Raw genomic sequence first — 21,621 nt, forward strand, 5'->3', positions numbered from 1 at the left:
CTATCTTATCATTACAAGCTGTCTTATCATTACAAGATAAGTTTCACTTTTACCATTGTCATTTTATTTAGGGGATTGATAAAGACTTTAATGTCCACAACTAAAGAATAATTATAATCTGAATTTTGTTAATATTTCTATAAATCAGAATATTAGAGAATTACAGAATTATTTCAAATTATTTTTTCCTTGAGGAAAACATTAGGTATTTCTCATATTTATGACAGCAGAAGTTTCTCCAAGTTTGTGTGAAACCTGGAATACACCAGCCTTCTTACTTGCCAAAGTCAGCATTTGAACTTCTATTACCTTCCAAAAGATTTTTTAAAGTTTTAAGTATTTAAGAACATCAAATGATACTTTAAAATTTTGATAATACTACTTTTAAACCATCAAAATTTTAAAGTAGTATAAGTTAAAATGATGATCAAATTTTTAAAATAAGAAAGAGATACACTGGCTTAAAATAACCAAAACTTAAGAATTTCTGAAATTCTTGAAAAATGTTTACGCATCAAAATATTTTATGCGTTGCCAACACACACACACACAAATTCAGTGCCACTATTTATTTAATTTCTCTATATGTGAGTAAACTTTACTTGCAAGTGAAAATAGTGAAAAAAATTGTCAAATAAATTTTAAATTTGGCTTCTTTGCAAATTTCACAATTTGGGCAATATTTCTACTCAAAAATTAGATATATAATTAGTACTGAAATTTCATCTTTTAGGCACAAATCCTTTATAGAAAGCACATTCTATCATCTGACCTTTGATCAAATTACTTGTTCCCCCCAAATTTTTCTATGAATATATTAATGCTTCTCTAAGCAAAGATCTATACTAAATTATTATAGGAATAACACCAAATGAGTGTTCTTGACTGTGACATAAACTGAGAGCAAAACATAGTGGGCAAACCAATAAACATGAATTGGAACATTTAGCATTAGCTTTGTGTATAATTTAATCAAGTCACATTTTAAATCTCAGACTGGTAACCTATACAAATGTTACTCCCCAAAATCTAGTTTACCAATCCCAAGTAATTTCAAAGAACAGGTTAATGTCCCAGACTAGTCTCATCATAATAGATTCCTGGACCCTCCACGGAGAATTCAGTAGGTCTGGGGCCAAGGAATTTGTTTTTAGTAAGTGTCATAGACCAGCGGTTCTCAAAGTATGGTCCCCAAGCCAGTAACATCAGCATCATCTGGAAATTGATAGAAATGCAAATCCAGGCCAGACCTCATGAATTAGGCCCGGGTGAAAAGTTGACTTAGATGTATTTCATCAAGGAGACAAATTTAAGAAGCATTCTGTAAAACACAAAGTACTCATCAGATGTACAATATCACCAAACAAATGGAAAATCAACAAGGATGAGAGGGAGGAAGAAAAAAGAAAGAAAATAAAAAAGGAATGCAAACAAAAACAAATAGACCTAAATGTACATCAAGTTAACAATACAACCACCTGAGGCAGAAGGGGAGGGGATATCCTAATTAACTTCAGAACACAGAATTTTAGCAAAGGCAAAATGAGTCTAAACAAACATTGCACTCTAGTTACCCTATTTGTTTTCTATGGTGGTATGGCTTAGCTAGTCCAAAACTACTTTGTGTGTATTCTAGGACTGAGCAACTAGGTAATATACTGTTGGAAAGGGAAGCAAGATTTCTCACTGCTAGAAAAAGGAGTTACAAAAAAAAAGAAAGAAAAGAAAGGCGAGGATAGATCCTGTGGTTTTGAACTAGAACAAGAGACATTAGTATGAACACATGCTTTTAATATGTGTGTATACAGAGAGATATAAAAATATAGACTTGTGAGTATTATATATACACATTATGTGTGTACTGTGTGTATGCATACATATAACTAACTCTGTAGCTGAGTGGGCCTAGAAACAATACCACCCAAGTAACAGTGAGCATCTAGCCCCCTGATACCACTTTGTAAACATCATTCTCCAACAGAAAGGAATCAGGGCTCCTTGGAAAAATGGCTGATTCCAGTGTCAGAGCAGGAAAAGTATAAAATCAACCTGAAACGTCTTGTAGTGCTAGAAAGTAAGGAGTCTTATTTAAAAAAAAAAAAAAGATCTAACACATCAAAAGGACACAGAGGCCAGTTTACATAAGCGCCCACTGCCAAATATGGGACAGTGTGAGCAATAAAATAAATAATGATAGTAACTACATATAGCTCACAAAATAAAATAATAATCCATGAGTCCATCTTGATAGGAAGGAAGAAAGGAAGGAAGGAAGGGAGGGAGGGAGGGAGGGAGCGAGGGAGGAGGAAAAAAGGAGGGGGAAGGAAAGAAAAAAGGTAAGAGAGAAAGAATGGAAAGTGTACTTCTCACAGATCCTAGCACTGTGGCCTGCACACACTGTTTCTTAATTAAATAACACTATGCCTAAAATGTCCCAATTAACATTGAGCACATTTGTTTACAAATAATGCATCTTTCTTATCTAAAAATTTCAGTTGTTCTTTTTTATATTGTCAATTTCTCTCCTCATTACGTTCATGTTTTCCTTTATATCCTTGAGCATGTGGAGCATGCTAAAACTAACTGTCTGCTAATTCTATTATCTCTGCCATTTCTGGGTCTGCTTCTATTGTCTATTTTTTCTTTTGGGGTTATGTTTTCCTGTTCCTTCATATATGTACCATTTCTTACTGGATGCCAGACATTGTGAATATTACATTTTTGAGTGTTGGATTATGTTATTTTGCCTTAAAGAATGTTGGATTTTGTTCTGGCAATCAGTTAAGTTACTTGGGTGACTTAAGTGTGAACCTTTTAAGCTTCTTTTAAGCTCTTTTGGGGGGAGTATAGAATAGCCTTGACTCTAGGGCTAATCTGGCCCCACTTTTAAAGTGTGGCTATTATGGGGTTTCTACTGAATGTCAGTGATATTCAACAAGGTCTCTCCAAGTCTCCCTGTTGGAAACTTTCATTATTCCTGGCCCTGTGTGACCTCTGGGAATTTCTTAGATTACAGCTCCTGGTAATTGTTCTCTTCCTAGAAGTTTTCTTGCCCAAGATCATAGACAGATGGGTATTCAGCCAAAGAATCAAGGGAACGCCAGTGCTAATTCCTGTGTACCTCCCTGCTTCAGGTACCCTGCCCTATGAATCAAGCCCCCTTTTACTCTCTGAACTCTTCTCTCTGTCTCATCAATTCAGCAATATTGCTGGGCTCTGCTTGAGTTCCCCAGCCTTGTGCCATGTCCTGGAAATTGCCTCCAGCCCGGAAAACCTGAGTAAAATAGAACTTACTTTGTTTCCTCCTCTCAGGAATCATGTTCTGTTCTGCCTTTGTCCAATATCTGAAAATAGATGTTTTCTACTTTTATCGACTTTTCTAGTTGTTTATGACAGAAGAGTAATCCCAGAACTTATTATTCCCTCATGGCCAGATGTCAGTTTTGCTGACTTTTTATATTAACTTCTGAAGATATGTATTCACATAGTTCAAAACTTGGTTTTCTTTAAAGGGAGTAGTGAAATGGGGTGATTACTTGATGGAAATGTGTGATCAAGGAAATCTATTACTGCAGCATGTGTATCAGCTGAGAGGAAAACTTGATGATGCAGAAGAGAGGGGATAATTGCCGGAAAAAAGTCCTTGAGTGACAACAGGGGATGGGACTCAAAACACAGAAGAAAGGGTTCATTTTAGATTGGAACCCAGGGAATTCATCAGCAATTAAAGAAAACAAGGAAACTGCATAGGCACAGACATGAGCAGGCTGGTAGATTTTGGTGAGAAAAGCAAAAACTTGAACCCGCCCCCTCCCCCTCCTGCTTTCCCAGTGAAAATCAAAAACAAGGTCATCAGCGAGTCTCTTTGGCTCTCTCTAAGGGAAGCCAGCTGCCATGTTGTAAGGTGCTCTATGGAGAATACACAGGACAAAGAACTGAAGAAGGCCTCCAGTCATAGCCTGGGAGGAACTAAGGCTTTCTGTCTAGTGGCCCATGAGGAACTTGGAAGCCTAGGGAGTGAGCTTGGAAACAGATCCTCCTGAAGTTGAACCTTGAAATAACTGCACTCCTACCTGACACCTGCATTGCAACCTTGTGAAAGACCTTAAGGCAGATGTCCCAGCTAAGCTGCACCTAGATTCCTGACCCACAGAAACTGTGAAATGATGAATGATTGTTGTTTTAAGCCACTAAATTTTGGGTAATTTATTATATGGCATAGATAGCCAAGGAAGATATTGGTACCTGGAAGTGGGATGCTGCCATAACAAATACCTAAAAATGTGGGTGTGGCTTTGGAGCTAGGTGATGGACAGAGGCTGGAAGTATTTGGAGAGGCATGATGGAGAAAGCCTAAAACACCTTGAACAGACTGTTAGTAGAAATCTACAGTTTGAGGACACTGCCAGTGAGGACACGAAAGGAAGTGAGGAACATGATATTGGAAACTGGAGGAAAGGGAATCTTTCTTACATAGTGGTCAAAAGCTAAGTAACACATCTGCAGTTCTGTGGACAGTGTAGAATGTGCCTACTGATCTGGTGATCTATTTCAGGAGATTTCCAAGCAAGTGCTGAAAGTGCCTCTTGGTTCCTTACTGTTTCAAGAGGAGAGATATTCATTGACAAAAGGGCTGTTGAACAAAGGAACTAGTACTTGAGAGTTGTAAAATTCCCAGCCTCTCCAGATGGCTAAAGATGTTTGAAATGGCTTCTAAGCAAAGATCAAAGAGAAGGCAGAGAAGAGCTTATTTCTAAGAGATCTGCGGGCTTTTATCTAATGGAGTGAACCCCAGTAAGATTCCCAGGAGGCTGTGTGATCTTGTGAGAGAATTACAGTAGCAGAAACACTGCTAGCTTAGACTGAAGGAGTACAAAATGAAACAAAGCCACTGGATTCCCAAAATTGTGCCAACCAGAAGCATGCTGAGAAAACTACTCAGCTGCAGAGATGTATAACCTTTCATAAAAAAGGGAAGGCGACTCAGAGGGCAGAACCAAAGGCCCAGAGAGCAGAGCCAAGGGGCATGGAGATTTACTCCTGAGGTTGAGGTGACAGAGGGAATAGGCCTGACATGACGGGTAGGGGGAGAGATGGTCAAAAAGTGGGATCTTTGAAACTGAGATTAGAGAAAGAGCAAGCTTATCAGCAATGACAAGATCCATGAGAATGGGTAAGCTAGGTTGGGTGAAAAAGAGAAGAGTAAAAGTAAAGCTTTCAAGAAATTGAAGATCATCCAGGTTGATGCTGAAATCACCAAGAATGCTGACAAGAGTGACAGTGAAGAGACAAAGTAAACTAGGTATTAGCAGTTGCAAAAGTCCAAACTCCCTGGACGACCCTTGCTTATTCATCCACCTTGATTTCTCATCATTCCCCAGCTTCCCAACCACAGAACTTTTCAAGTCCTCAAATGTCTATATGTGACTGTGTTCCTTTGCAAATGCTCTTCACTCTCTCTGGCTCATTCTTCTCTGCCCCCTTATAATCTAGGCAGATACTTCTAGCATATGTTTCTGAAAGTCCCCATATTTATTACATCACAGCATTTTCAAACTTTGTTATGTTCTTTGTCTTTACTATCAGCTCCAACAAGACAAGGGTTGAGTCTGAGTAGTTTAACACTGTTCTCTACACTCAGCTCAGTGTCTGATGTACACATAGGCACCTCACAAAGGAAGAAGAGGATTTCCTTCCTAGGTCTAAGAGAAAATTCAAAAATAACACATTTGTATGGTATCTCTCCTTCAGTTTCTCTGACAAACATTAATAGCTGAGCTTAAACAATGCTTTCCCTTAAGGGACATATTTATAGGGCTTTAAATCCCTTATAAACATTAGGTTTTAGTTCCTTTTAAATACATACTTATTTACACATGGAAGCATTTGAAAGACTTCTCTCATGAATTCTCTAATGTCTTGGGGAGGTGATTTTGATGAAAAACTTTTCTATAGTAACCATCCTTATGGATTTCCTCTTCCACAGAGGTTTCATTTGTTATATTGGCCAGCTCTTCCTCCTGATCTGAAGAGTCTTATTTAAATTTCTGGAGATATATTGCCCAAAGATGCACACAAAAATAGAATTCAAGGTGGAAATAGTATGTGACAATTGGTAAAACTAACCAACTCATACAGTGGAGACAACAATTAAAGTGACAAGAAAAAAAAAAAAAGAAAAGAAAATGCTTCTCAAATTGCATGCAATTAGGTTTTCCTGTATTAATATTTTTAGAAACCTGAGTTCAAATAAAAGCAGGTCAAAAGAATCTACTAAATTCATCATATGAGCAAGTTGAAAAATCTATTTAGTTTATCATAATTTTCTCATTTTTCTGGGTCTTACCATTTAGATGAACAGACCAATGACTACTTAGCTGACTGAAGTTCAAATTCGCAGCTGTAGCTAATTTACTGTGCAATTTTGTAATGTTCTGACATATTCATATATAATATCTTTTTCAGAAAATGCAGACCTCAGACATAACTATGGCCTATACATTATAAAAATTATAAAATATAAATCCTTACACATAGTCACAGAGCTTTAAAACTGAGCACATTACCCTAGCCCACTGATAATATTTGAAATTCTCTGGAATAGGCACCTAGTGAGATTTTAATCATCACCCAAAGTATTCAGGTCATCACAAAAATGTACTACATTGCAAAGGAATTCTTTTCTCTGAGGTAAAATCTGTCTTGGTTAATAAAGCAGGAAACTTTCTGCCCAGACGTCAAATATATCCTCATCCACCACAGTGCTTCCATTATTCTCTCAATACTCTGAAGTTGAGGTGAGCCTCCTTCATTTTAAGACCAACCCTTCATCTGTGCTCTTTTTCTGGAACTTGCCTATTCAACCATTCACTCTCTGTCATGTACCTTCAATGGGTCCCCTTCTACCACATCTTCAATTTTTCTCTCCCTGCTGGGTCATTTTCTATTGACTAGAAACAAGCTCATTCTTTCCCATCCTTTACATGTTCATCTTTGGCTGTGCATTGCCCATTACTCCTCCACCTTCCCACTTTACTACTTCAGCTAGGCTTCCTGGGCCTCTAGAGATTTATAGCCCAGTCATTCTGTTGTGGACATTTATCCACCTGGCTGCCCAGCATCTGCCTGGAAAATCTACTCTTCTGTTAGGCTGAAACACTAGCAGCTACAGCACATTCTCACCAATCAGATACTCCCATTCAAGACACTGGCCCTAATGAGAATTGCACTCATTAAAGCAGCAGGGGCTAGCAGGGGCTTCTAGACTCATCTAGTGACCAGCATTAGAGGTGGAAATCATCACAGAGACACTCGATGTCCAGATGTGACAGCAGGGGCACCCTATCTGGGCTACTCCTGTGGGGTGACTTTAAGAATTAGTCCAGGGAATTCCCTGGATGTCCAGTGGTTAGGACTCGGCACTTTCACTGTCGGGGGCCCGGGTTCAATCCCTTGGTGGGGAACTAAGATTCCACAAGCCTCGCAGTGAGGCCAAAAAATAAATTAGTCCAGCAGTCTAACATAAGTTATAAATATTAACTACTGTTGATAATCAGTACATAATGAGGATGGTAGCAGCTATGCAAATTTTCTTCTAAAATTTGTCTTATTTGCCTTTACACCAGAAATTTTCAAATTTTAGTTCCATCAGATTCATCTAAAGGGCTTGATAAAATACAGATTGATGGGCCTCACTCCCAAAATTTCTGATTCTAGTTCTGGGATGGAGTTATCAAATTTAAATTTCTATAATATTTCCAGGTGATGTTGATATGCTTCTCAATGCTACCTGCCCACACATTTTTGTTATTAGCTCTTATTCATTCCTGAAGTTTCAACTTAGCTGTCTCCTTCCTTGGGAAACCTTCACTCCTCTTGCCACCAGTGCGCTAGACATCCCCACATAAGGCTCTCACACCAGTCTTGTGCTCCCACACCTTCGTGTGCCTACCAAGTGCACATCAGTAACCACTAAAACTGAAACCCTATTTTGATACATATTTGTACATATCTGTCCCAACCACTAGCCTGTGAGTGGCTCAAGAGCAGAGATCATAACTATTCTTTTTTTAAAAAAATATAAGACAAAATATATTTTTAAAACTAAAGGCAAGATACAAAACAAAGAAGAATGTTGTATAAAGGTTAATGGGAAAATACATCAAGAAGATGTAACAACTAAGAACATAGATCCACCCAACAATATAGTCTAAAAATACATAGAACAACATATGGCAAAACAGTGAGAATAAATACATATATCAACCATTGCAGTTATTTTAAAAAGTTGAGGTAAAATACACATTTAGTAAAGTCTATGAATACATATTTTTCTTGACATCTTTGTTTCTTTAAAATTTTTTTACTGTGGTAAAATATACATAACATAACATTTACCATTTTAGGTGTACAGTTCATGACATTAAGTACATTCACATTGTTGGGTAACAATCCCTACCATTCAACTTCAGAACTTTTTTCATCTCCCCAAACTGAAACTCTGAACCCATTTAAACAAGAACTCTTCATTACCCCTCCCCTAGTCCCTGGTAGCCATCATTCTACTTTCTGTCTCTATCCATCTTTATATGGACAGTTTCTAGCACACTGCCCCTTAATTATATGACCTCAATAACTGCAGAACTGAGGGAGGTGAGTGACATTCTCCTTAAGCATCAAATAAAAGAACAAATGAGAATGAATTTTAAAGAGTTAAAATTCAAATAGAAATGGTATGTATTATCACTGGAATTATTAGAAAACTTGAATGACATGTTAGCTGTTAGAATCATAAGTGTATGGCTGTTTGAAACCACCATCGTGGCTCTCTACCTAGCACAAATAAATAAAAAGCACTTACATTTTTAAGATAATAAAAAGATCAAATATGAGAGAAAAATCCACCAGAAAAAGAAATATAAACTATTTCCCCTTCTCCACTCAAATATCTAAGACTACTGAATTGAGTTCACGCTTCTTTGAGAATATATGCCCATCCATATCTGCAATGTCTTGCTACCTGAACCAACATGAGGAGAAAAGAGGAAACCTAATGGAGAAGAAGGTTGTATAAAAAATACAGAAATGTACATTGATATAAAAGGAAATGCAGAGATAGAAGAGCTTTCATAATCTACTTCTGTATATGGAAGCTCTTGCATTTCAAAAAAACTTGTGTCATGGAAATGTCCAAATTTATTTATTTGGTACTTACAGAAGATATAAAAGATGGACCTTAAGGTCATAATTCTTGAAAGGACTCTTAAATAATGACTCCATATAGCAGATGAATAATTTCAAGTCCTCTTTCATCCAGCACTGTATGTTCCAGTTTGCACCTGAATTAAAAATAAACTAAATTAAACCCGAAAAAAACATTCTGAACAACTCAGTGAAAGAGAAGAGCTAAATTAAATTTACCAGTGTTCTGATACAACTTCCACTGCCCATTCTGAAAGAAAAAGAACAGGCTCTAACTGGTCATATGTGTTTGCCCATTTAGTCCCTTTGGCCTTCAATTTCCTTTTTCATAAAGTAAGAGAATTAAATTCAATTATTGTTTCTCAAACGTTTTTAAAATCCTGAACCACTTAAGTAGGACAGAAGACCCCAAAACTCACCTAGTTCAGTCCATCCTCACTTTCCAAGAGACGAGAGAACATGAAATATCAAGGTACAAGCAAATCTGGGGCAGTATTTAAGTGTCTGCTTTAGCAATAAAGCATGGTGATTCACATTGGAACTAAGATGCATATCTTAAATTCTTGTTATTGTAATATTATAGACCCCACATACAACCTATGTGAGTATATTTCACTGTACACTGAAAAACTCACCTGACAATGATAAACTATTAGTGATTTGTAATTTAGAGAGCAAGAATAGCAATAGTTGAAAATCATGACTAACTTAAGACAACACTAATACTTATCTTTAAGCACCACTAACATATTTCCCCATTTGAAGGATTCCTAGCTAGTAGGGACTTTGCATAGGTTGAGCCCTATGAAGTAAACAGCCCATATGGCAGAATATTAAATGGAAATCCTGAATAACCACCACTTAACCTAGTAATTTTAGTTACAAAAACTTAAACTCATTTAAAAATAATGAATTATTAGCCTTTATATATATACGTAAAATTAAAATCTGCATCAAAATCATTTCACTTGATAATCAAAAAAAGTGCTAACATTTTTTGATCATTTCACAGCTCATCACAGGGACCCTAACATTTTAAGTTCATTCTTAACATATTTAATAATCATTGGAATGGCTAAGTTAAGTTCCCTTACAAATTAAAAAAGTGTGTCATTTAAAATTAACTTAAATGCTTATAGAGTCAGTTGGAGACACTGGGAGTTATTATTTCTAACTTGTTTTAAAACTCTGATTTTATTGCACAGTTATGCTTTATCCTTACTCCTAACCTGATTTCAACAAATTGAGTGTTTCTTCCATCTAATCAGTGGGCTTTGGCCCTCCAAGGGACATCTGACAAAGTCTGGAGATATGTTTTGATTGTCACAACTGGGGAGTGAGTGTTAACAGACATTAAGTGGGCAGAAGGCGGGGATGCTTCGAACATCCCACAATGCACAGAACAGTCCCCCATAACCAAGAATTATCTGGCCCACAATGTCAATAATTTTGAGGTTGAGAAATTCTGACTAACCCTACATAGGAGTGTTACATTATGTATGTCTTTATTTTCATACTGTAGGTCTCTACAGTGCTAAGTCAATTGTCTCTGCTCTATTTAGCTTTTCCAGAGGCTTGGAGATAATTTTGTTGTTTAGATTTCCAGATGCAGAATTATTAACAACATGAGCTACATTTAGTATGCATTATACTTAAACAACAAAAAAAAACCTTGATTTGGTTTTTTTGATCTCTCGTTGGTTACGGAGAGATTCCTTGCTTGCTTTAACTAATTCAACAGTATTATCTGCCATTTGATATTTTATCTACTTAACAAAAATAAGTTGTACTTTTTCTATTTTAAAGCCAATTTAGAAGACTACAAGAAATGTATTTTAAGGTTAAAAAGTTCCCTCATTACATTTTTATTTTATTTGTAGGGGATAGAAAATAATTGGGGACTTATTAGTTTGGTCCTAATTTTATTACTAATATAAAATGATAATGTGTGCTCAGAATCACATCCATAATACATCTATTTCACACAGGTTTCAGAGAATAGAACCATTTTGTTCAATACAGTTATGTAAGAGGTAATGCTTGGAACATTAAAATACTTACCTCTTTGTTGAAAAACTAAAGAATTTACTGTTGAAACAAATGCCTTCCCTTCAATGTTGTCTGCATGTACAGAGCAGTTTTTATCTTCCTCGCTCCAAAAGCAACAGTGGAAAGTTGTTTTGGATGATAAGTTAGATAAGTAGGTACCACTTGAATTAAGTTTAGTTTCAACAACTGCCTCATAATGTCCACTCAAATTTGAAGTGTTCTTTGAGATTCCAGCAGGCAAGAGGAAGTCATATGTTGTATTTGGTGGCATGCAAGACAACTTAAATTTCCAGGGAGTAATTGGATATGCCAAGTTAAATGCAGTTATCACATAAATAAATTCTGTTAGGACATTTAAAAGACACACAGAAAAGCAATTAATCATTTTGACTAGACATAAATAGGAAGTATCTAAGATTAAGCCATGTAGTGCTCAATAGTGATTACTTAACTTTCCAAGTGCTCAATCAGTGCCTAATGCGTAGCTCTGTGCTTCCACTGAACAAAGTGTTACACTTAAGAGGGTGCATTTATTTATAGAGGTAACTTCACTCTTTAGCACCCCTTTTTGGAAATTCACACTTCATTTTCCTCATTAATCTAACATCTCATATTTATATCTTAATGATAGGAAATTCTAGCTAAATATTCCAATTTCCTTTTCTAAAAAATAAATTATTCTAATGAACTTCCAGCATAAATGGTAAGTATCTGGATGTGCAATTATATAAGCAAACATTAACGTGCTGTTTTAATATTTCTTAATGAGAATAACACCAAAATGTTAACACTACTTTCACTGAGTGCTTTTAGAAAGGGTTTGTCTTCAACATCAGGACAGCTGGATGATTTCCTGAATCTGCCCATGGTTCTCCAGATATATGACATCATATAAGACATGTCCTTAATGCATTCTCCAATAATTGATGCACAATGACAGACTTCTTACAGGAAACGTCCACTGCTGATTAAAGACAATTTATCACTTTTTAGACACATAAAATTAAGAACAATTTTATAATCCTGTACCCCCTGCAAAAATCCTCAAAAGTGATACTTGTTTTTTAATGAGTAGTTGCTTGATAATAAAATAATGAATTCTCCATAATTCTTTCTTTTATAAGTTACCCTAACTATCCAACAGCTGTGTTTCCTCATATACAAAGTAATGAAGGATGAAAATTCTAAGAATTTTTCATGGATTTGTATAGAATGAGACTTTTGAAGGATTATGGTAAACGTAAAAATGTAAGAAAATAGAAATTTTTAAAAAAATTAACAAAAGTATTGTTCTAAATTACAAAAGTAATACATGTAAAAATATTCAAATACACAAGTAATGACTGTTAACAATTTGGTTTCTAGAACTTTCTATTAATGTTAATTAATATAAACATGTATCAGATGCAAAAATTAAGGTAAAAATGATTAACACGACTAGTATTATTTTTCCCACACTGATAACAATTAGGTATTATAACATCACCAAAAGTGAATCCTCACTGCAACTATGTTCCTTTGGACTTCAATCCTTCTAACATTTATTTCTGAAATTAGAACTCACTAAAAAGAGAACTGGGTATTTCTTTCATTTTACAAAACCATGAATATGTATTGGTACTAATTAAAAGCATTATATTTTCTAGCTGCACATGGAAGATTCGGTTGGCTGAACTGAAATTAGCCTAAAATCCTCAAAGAAGTATTTAAAACTTAAAATGTAATAATGAATGTCTTAGACATAGTAACTACTGAATCAGTTTAATTAAAAGATGATTCTATTTTGTTTACATGCTTCCTTTGCAAATGATATTTCTTTCCCTCCAAAGAGGGAAATATATTCATCTGAAGGCATATGTTATCATGTTATCATATGACATCTGTTATCATCCTATCATATGTTATATATCAAGGCCCCAGACCTCTTCCAAATCACAAAACTTGACCAAACCACAAACCTTTTGGAAAGCCAATGTGAAACATTAGCATGGAGCCTAATAAAAATTAGATAGAGAATGTAAGAGAGAATGTTACCACTCTTTGATAGCCCTCTGTGGTCTAGTTTTTCTGAAATCTGTAACAGTGGAATTATCCTGGATATTTTCAGTAAATATATACATGGCTAAAATGACAAAGAACAGTATATATAACAAGGAAAGCTCCAAGAGCACTTTTAAAGATTGGAAGTTTGGGATTGACATGTACACACTGCTATATTTAAAACAGATAACCAACAAGGACCTACTGTACAGCACAGGGAACTCTGCTCAATACTCTGAAATAATCTAAATGGAAAAAGAATTTGAAAAAGAATAGATACATGTATATGTATAACTGAATCTCTTTGCTGTACACCTGAAACTAACACATCATTGTTAATCAACTATACTCCAATATAAAATAAAAATTAAAAAAAAAAAAGATTGGAGTAGCCAAAAAGATGCCCAGAACTAGCTGACACACAGGTAATGGTTGCTAGAGAAAATAGGTTTTGTTAAAGATAGCTTGACTTTAATTTCAAAAACTTGGAACACAGTCTAAATAGATGATTTGAGTTAAAAAAAAATCAAAATATCTCTAGAATGCTGTAAGAAACAACTGAGAATAGTACAATGCGGAGGTTAAGGGCACTGACCCTCTGAGCAGTGGAAAATTTGCATATAACTTATAGTTGGCCCTCCCTATACACGGTTCCTCTGTATACACAGTTCTTCTGCATCTGCAGATTCAACTAACCTTGGATCGTGCAGTACTGCAGTATTTACTACTGAAAAAAATCTGAGTATAAGTGGACCTGCAAAAACCCATGCTCTTCGAGGGTCAACTATATACTCAAAAGTCACTGGCATTGTGTGACTACTTTCCAACAGAAGCCTGCTATGTTTCACAGAAATTTAAAACACAAGATTCTAAAAAAATGTCTATTAAGCTTTCTCTCGAGGATATTCGAGAGATAGGAATAGGTAGGAGGAAGACTAGTATACATTTAATTTTTGAAAGCATTCTTCTGGTGATAGTCAAGGTGGGAATTCCCAAGGTATACACCATCCCTTGATAATATCCCCTTATAACATTATCTTGTCATTGTTTACCAGAGTCATAATGGGGAATACCATTTAAAACGACATTTCCTTTCCATTTTAGAACAAATCTGTTATTCCGTATGGTAGCCATTTATTTTAAATATTATCACCAAGTAAACTGCTCCTGGATACAGACAATTAAAGTTTTGACTATCATCTGATATATATATTCATAATTTAATAATGCTACATTTGCTAAATAAAATTAAAATATTTAAATGTCATGATATCTTGTTTCCAAGTATGTATAAGGGTGTTAATGTGTATGTATAAATATTCTGAACTGTAAAAGAAAACCAAGTTAGAAAATAAATGATGGGCAAGGAGAAAAAATTTGCAAAGCGTAATAAATTCTTAGGGCTTGTGATGGTTAATGTTATGTGTCAACTTCACTAGGCCCACAGGGTGCTCAGACATTTGGTCCAACGTTAATCTGGGTGTGTCTATGAGGCTGTTCCTGGATGAACCAGTAAACTGAGCAAAGCAGATGCCCTCCCTGATGTGGGTGGGCCTCATCCAATCAATTGAAGACCTAAATAGAACAAAAATGACTGGGTAAGAGGGAACTCCTCCTGTTTGACAGGCTTGAACTGGGACATCAGTCTTTTCCTTCCTTTGGACTCAAACTGAAACTTTACTCTTCCTGGGTCCCAAACCTGCCACTGTTTGGACAGGAACTTACACCATCAGCTCTCCTGGGTCTCCAGCTTGCCAACTGCAAATCTTGGGACTTCTCAGCCTCCATAATCATGTGAGCCAATTCCTTATCATAAACCTCATCCTAGATATATACAAATCCTATTGGTTCTGCTTCTCTGGAGAACTTTGACTAATACAGAGCTAAATATCTACATTTTAGAAATTTCTAAAAATCAATTGAGACAAATAAAATCCAACAACAAAATAGTCAAAGTATGTGAATTAGAAAATCACGTAAAAAAATAGAAATGGTCACTAAACAGTACTCAATCTCACAAATAACCAAATAAATAAAATTAAAGTGAGATGTTGTATTTTGCTTTGACAGGGCAAAAAGGTAAAAGAATGATAACATGCATCTTTGGCAGGAATGCAATGGAATACCACTCATATACTCATGTTGGGACTGCAAAAGGCACAGAGCTTTGTGGAGAAGATTTCACAGTATCTATCAAATTCAAACATGTGCTTAACTACTCAACACAGAAATTCCTCTTTAGGAATTAATCTGTAGAAATACTCTTCCAAAAACACAAAGATATATGTATACGAATTTCAATGTAGCATTATCTGTTATGGAAAAAGAAATGTCTATCAATGGGAATTGTTCAAATAAATTTATAATTTAAGGCACATTCATACAGTTCATTGTCATGCAACCATTAAACAAATAAGTAAACCAGTAAACACTGGCAAGAATAGTTGCGATGATAAATTGAAAAGCTGTTAAGTGGAAAAAAGAAAAATGCAGAATGTATAGACCAGTTCTATTTTTGCAACTAGAGATATGAATGTGTGTGTGTGTGTGTGTGTGTGTGTTATGTTTCTGGGAGGATACACATCACATTGTTTCCAGGAGGTTGGGAAGAGTTTTCATTTTCACATTTATACGTTTGTTTGGTTTGCATTTTTAATCATAAGCAAGAGAATTCCTAACTGGAAACGGGAAATTTGATTAGCCATTAAAGGAAACAGCATCTCTAAGGGCAAAATCTCTACCTCATATATGGATATTTAAAAAGCAAATAACTTACCCCAATGTAACAAAGCCACACAGAATTTTTGACAACTCATCTTACTTCAGAGAAGTGCGCCTGAAAAACAGTAAATCTAAAACAAATACACACGCACATAAAAAAACTGACATATACACAAGCCGTCTGTGGAAAAATATAAAAGGAAAAGGATTATAATTAAGAATTCTTTAAATTGTAATCCTCTATAATACTCTGGATCAGTATCAGTGTTTAACATTAACGTAAAACTGTAAGTTATAGATTCATTCCTATGCACATGCTATTTTACATAGTTAAAATATAAGCAATACATTCATACATGGCTTAATCAAAAAAATGGCAATGTTCCTTTATGACATGACAAACCAGGACAGGTATCACTGATGAGATTGAATTTTTAACTAAACAAAAGTGCTCACAATGTTAATTAAATATGTACAGCTGATCTAACATTGTAAGTATCACACACTTCATTTTGTGTGTGTGCTCAGTTCTTAAATTTCTCGTATTTCCTAAAGCCTTTATCTTTACTATGATACTACAAAGCCAAATGATTATAGCATAGGTAATGCACTGCACATTTATTTCCAATAAAGACGAGGAAATTTTCCCATATGCTTTTGGAAACCCCCGTTCATTTGCAAATGAGGTAATATTCATTCACATTGGCGAGTTATCAGTAATTGAAGGAAAGTCTGATGGCTTCATATATGCAGATGATAGGGATGACTTCAGAGACAAACTTTCCCATGAGTTCTACTCAATTTGAATATATTATGAATAAGATTATTTGTACTACTATGTTAACATATTGGGCTTAGATTTGTAAAGGAACACTAAAGGCTTTTGATGTCCGAGTCTTTTTCATTATCTCATATTTGGAATTCAGTTCACTATATGAAAATTAATCTGAGGTAAAATGCCCTGAATTAAGCATCGGGAATGTTGGGTGCCAATCAAGGCTCTTTGACTAATCAGCTATAGGACTTGGGACGTCACCACTCTAGACCTCAGGTTCCTCATCTACAAATCAGACTGAAGGACGATCTCTACAATCCCTTTCAGAGCTGCCTACGATTCTGGGGAGACTTTGGTTTAAAACAGTGATCACAGCTTGAGCACAAAGAATATTATAAAGTATTGAGTGAGAAACATGTCTCATAAGTCATATTTGAGAACTGGTAGCATGTGATGAGCAAATAGAAAAACGTGTTTGTTTAGTTCACAACTTACATGACTCTTAGGAAAAAGATGGACGAGTGTGACCATTTTGTAGTCTCGTAAATTTGTTTGTCAGACTGAATTTTTCACCAGGATTTTGGTTCTTTACACACTTGACATCAGAATGTATCTTTAGGGTTTCTAGAAATCGGTTCAGTGTGCAATCTTAATTATCTAATGGTATTAAATGTGTGCAAAGTCCTCCCAGTTTTTTTATGCTACTTGTTTCTGATACAACATTGTCTCATAAAACCAACCCAAGGTCAATTTCATAATCAGGATGTGTCATAAATGCAACATATCACTAGACTAAGTGTTTCGACTGAACTGACTAGTGACTAAGTAATTCAGTCCAACAACGGATTTGACTCACTGTTAACTCAACTGATCTACTGAGTCAAGTGGATCAACAATACATCATATTGTTCTTCCTTACATAAGACAACCATTCTTTTATTTAATGTTCCAGGCAAAACACAAACTACTCTTAGGTTTGAATTCTTGCAATCAGGTTTCACTCTCCTATAACAGAGTAACAATCACAAGTGTAAAGAGGGCATAGCCGTAACACTGAAGAGACTGTGAAAGGTGATATTTACATAGACACAAAGAAAGAAATATTTATATCCACCCTAAATTGTACCAGAAAGGAATATAAGAGGAGGTTTATAAAAACGTAAATAATAGGGGAAAAATGACATATCTTAAAACTGTGAGGAAAAAAATCAAGCAAAGGGAAAGTTAATGGTAAGATGACCAAAATGAGTATAATATACAAAACGCCATTAATTGAAATTCACTTCCTACAGATGAGCTTTTAATTTGTTTTAAGCTTTTTTTTAAATTCAGAGAACTTAAAGTGAAACCAACAGTTTAGGGGGAAAGTACGAATAATCTAGAAAAATAATCTAACACTAAGAACAGAAAGAAATTTTGCCTGAGTAACTTCATAAGATAACAAGTAACATCCTCATAGGTATCCTAACAGCACTGAGTTTCACGGGAATTTAAAAATTCAGTCATTTCTCACTCCCTCCACTGCCAACACCCTGCTCCAAGCCACGATCATCTCTCCCCTGGACAATCAGAAGGGCCTCCTAACTGGTCTCCTGGCTGCAGCCCTTGCTCCCCAATTCAGTCTGTTTCCAATGCAGCAGCCAGAATGGTCTTGTTAACATATGGGTCAGCCCATGTCTCTTTTCCAAAACACTGCAGTGCTCACCTTTTCACTCAGAGTAAAAGTCCCAGTCCTGTGCAACACTACAAGGTCCTGGATCTCTAGTGCCCCTCTGACCTCATCAACTGCTGCTCTCCCCTTTGCTCGAGTCACCTTCTCAGAGGAGCCTTCCCTGAACAGCCTACCTAAAATTCCAACACCTTCCCCACCCCGTCATGTCATATCTGCTGTTCTGTTTACTTTTTTTCTCCTTATTACTTAACACTATCTAACATGAATATGGTTCATTATTTTTCTTGCTTATTTTCTAACTCTTCCTGCTAGAATGTAAACTCCTCTAGACCAAGGGATTTTTTGACTGTGTCCTTTTCATGATATCCTTCCCACATAGAAGCCTGCCTCTCATACAGAAGGTGCTCCATATATAGTAACTGAATGAATGAGTGAAGAAATGAATAAATGAGTGTCAAGATAAGACTCTTTCTTGAAATATCCTTCGAAATAGGCTGGTGGTATCACACCAAGACAAAATTGAATAAAAGCAATCTTTAAAAGAGGCATTCTAATATCATCCAGATACAGCTCTTTGAGAAACTGTCGTAATATCAGAGAGAATTTCAGAATGGTGATTCCTAACTATTTTTGGATCATTGACCTTGTTGAGAATTTGGTGAGAGCAATGTACCAACGGGCAGGAGGAGGCACATATACCTAAAATTAAGGCTATAATTTCAAGGGGTTAATAAACTCTCTGAAATTTATCCAAAGCTCCCAGATTAAGAATTCCTAATGTAGGTAAATGAAGTGCACATCCGTCTATAATTATAGCTCCATGAATTGAGTCATTGATAGACATCAAGTTATGAGGAGCTTGAGATAATACGGCCTAACATTTCTCCTGGAATGTAATCATTCTACATTGATAGTTAAAAGGAGTAATGTGTCTTATCTGAAATATCTGAAGAAATCTTTAGTAAACTATACGAAGATTCACCCATAGTCTGATCTAAACGACACATCCATTATATCTGGATGTACAGGCACTAATTCAATTTGCGTAATATACCAAACATAGTAAAGCATATTAAACATATCACTAACTAACTCTTCAGTTATTACTAAACTTAAAACAAAAGGAAAAATAATAATCTGTATTCTACATAAATTATCATTTTATCAGACTTTAATATCTATTGTAGAGAACTTTTGTGTTATTTTTATGTATCAAATTCTACTTATATATAAACAGAATAGTCTCAATTAGTGTTTGAATGAGTCGTTGGGCAGAAAAGAAATTAACTACAACTTTCTCCAATGATCTCAAAAAGTCTCTAGATTTGTAGAAAATTTTACGAGTAAGAAAAGCAATTCTGGCAATACTGTTGTTTTGATGAACAAACTCAATGAGCTCCATCTGCCACTAATTTTTGCTTTTACTTTCTGCTAGAGAAGCTGCCATGTATCTTTCACCTAAATAACAACATTTAAGCATTTTATTTAAATATAAATGAAAAACACTCTTAGAGTATCAAAATTTAGCAAATATAGCCTGGTCTATTTCTAGTAACCTCATTATTTTAAGTATGTTTACTTTTATTTCTTCACTTAGGATGGAAATTGGTCATGTTATTCCCATTAAGTAGCTGTTATAGACTTAAATTAGTTTTTTAATTAAACAATAAATTTCTTCCTTCATCCTGGTATAAGCATTTGTCCCTTTGAAAACATAATTTTGAGCTCTTTAATTCCTGATATGACTCTAATTGTGTGTTCTTGTTGCAAATTAATTCCTTGAAATTAGAGTAATAAGCTATGATTTATTGACCTAGGTACCAAAGTCAACACAGTTGAGTCAAAATAGGCATCTTACCGATATACAAAGTAACTTAAAATCTGTACATAAATCAACTCATTTAAATATTAGTTGAATACTTGGTAAAATGTAAGTTATTACATGGGGTGCTACAAATACAGAAATTAAGAAGAAATCATCATTTACTTTAAGAAATAATATTATTTTTTAATTTTTATTTTATACTGACATTATTTTATTATTTTACATGTCAAAGTACTATAATTCCAGTATGAATAAAGTGCCATGGGACTTCAGATTCAAGATGGCAAACTAAACAAACTGATCTTCTTTTCCTCCTGAGATGCCTTTAGAATTACAGTAAAGTCAATCCACTTAGAACAGAGAGAATGACGGGACCAGCAGCAAAAAAGAGATTTAAACAAACTTCTGGAAGATGAAACAAAGACTAACAAAGTAGAATGAAGGAAGGAACTACCTAGGACATTTGGGTAAGGCTCTGTCATCAATGAGGAAACAAACTTGCTTGGGGGAACCCTGGATGTTGGATAGTTTGGTCTCTATATGTAATGTTTGACTTCTTTATCCCCTCATAAACAGCAAAATCTAGCTCCCTGTAACTGTCAGTGGAGTGGTTTACAAACAACCAAAATCAACTCTGGCTAGTTTAAGTAGTGCCAACTGAAAACTGTCACTTGCTATCTGGAATGAAGTCATTAGCCACTGTAGTCGCTGACCTTCAACACACCCTGAAGTGAGTTCAGGGTGGAGATCAGGAATGAGGTACTCTGCGCTCTGGGAAAATCTGGCAGAACAGGCCTTCAGATAGTTAGATATTTTCAGAAGACTTTATGAGCCCAATTTCTTGCATCTTCTCACATCTATAAAAGCACAGTCATTAACGGAGACATCTGATCCTCGTGACTAGCAGCTACCCTCTGCCAAAATGTGTGTTTGATTGCACGTACCCCCTTCACCAAAATCACATATATACTGCCCCCCCACACCTCTTCAGAGCAGTTTCTTAGAGTTGTCTGAGAGGCTCTCTCCCAGGCTATAGTCCTCATTTTGCCCCAAGTAAAACTTAACTTACAACTCTCACATTGTGCATTTTTTTTAGTCAACGGTAGAAAAGGAACTTACTAAAGATTACTGGGTACCTCACAGAACCTCAGCGAGGACCAGAGAACCCAGCCAGTAAAGCACACAGTCAAGAACCATACCCAATATCTAATGTAGAATTGCTCTAGAAAAGACAGTCCTGACACCACAACAGGACACTGTATGCTATGACTAAAACCATAGTGCCTACTACCTCTGAGTTCTTCTGAGCTCATCTGCCCCTTCATGTCCCACACTTCT

General features: G+C 35.6%; 1 protein-coding gene across 1 annotated transcript in view; it reads right to left on the reverse strand.

Annotated features, from left to right (window-relative positions):
- The window catches only part of LEPR (leptin receptor), a 68,182-nt gene extending 52,076 nt beyond the window's left edge, over positions 1-16,106 (reverse strand). The window contains exons 1-3 of the mRNA XM_061186478.1: positions 16,067-16,106; positions 11,263-11,592; positions 9,215-9,338 (exon numbers count right to left, since the gene is read on the reverse strand). Of these exons, the coding sequence (XP_061042461.1) occupies positions 9,215-9,338; positions 11,263-11,592; positions 16,067-16,106 (494 nt within the window). The remainder of the gene's footprint in view (positions 1-9,214; positions 9,339-11,262; positions 11,593-16,066) is intronic.
- Between the last annotated feature and the right edge of the window lie 5,515 nt (positions 16,107-21,621).

The sequence above is a fragment of the Eubalaena glacialis genome, chromosome 3, assembly GCF_028564815.1.
Source record: "Eubalaena glacialis isolate mEubGla1 chromosome 3, mEubGla1.1.hap2.+ XY, whole genome shotgun sequence".
In the NCBI taxonomy this organism is placed as follows: domain Eukaryota; kingdom Metazoa; phylum Chordata; class Mammalia; order Artiodactyla; family Balaenidae; genus Eubalaena; species Eubalaena glacialis.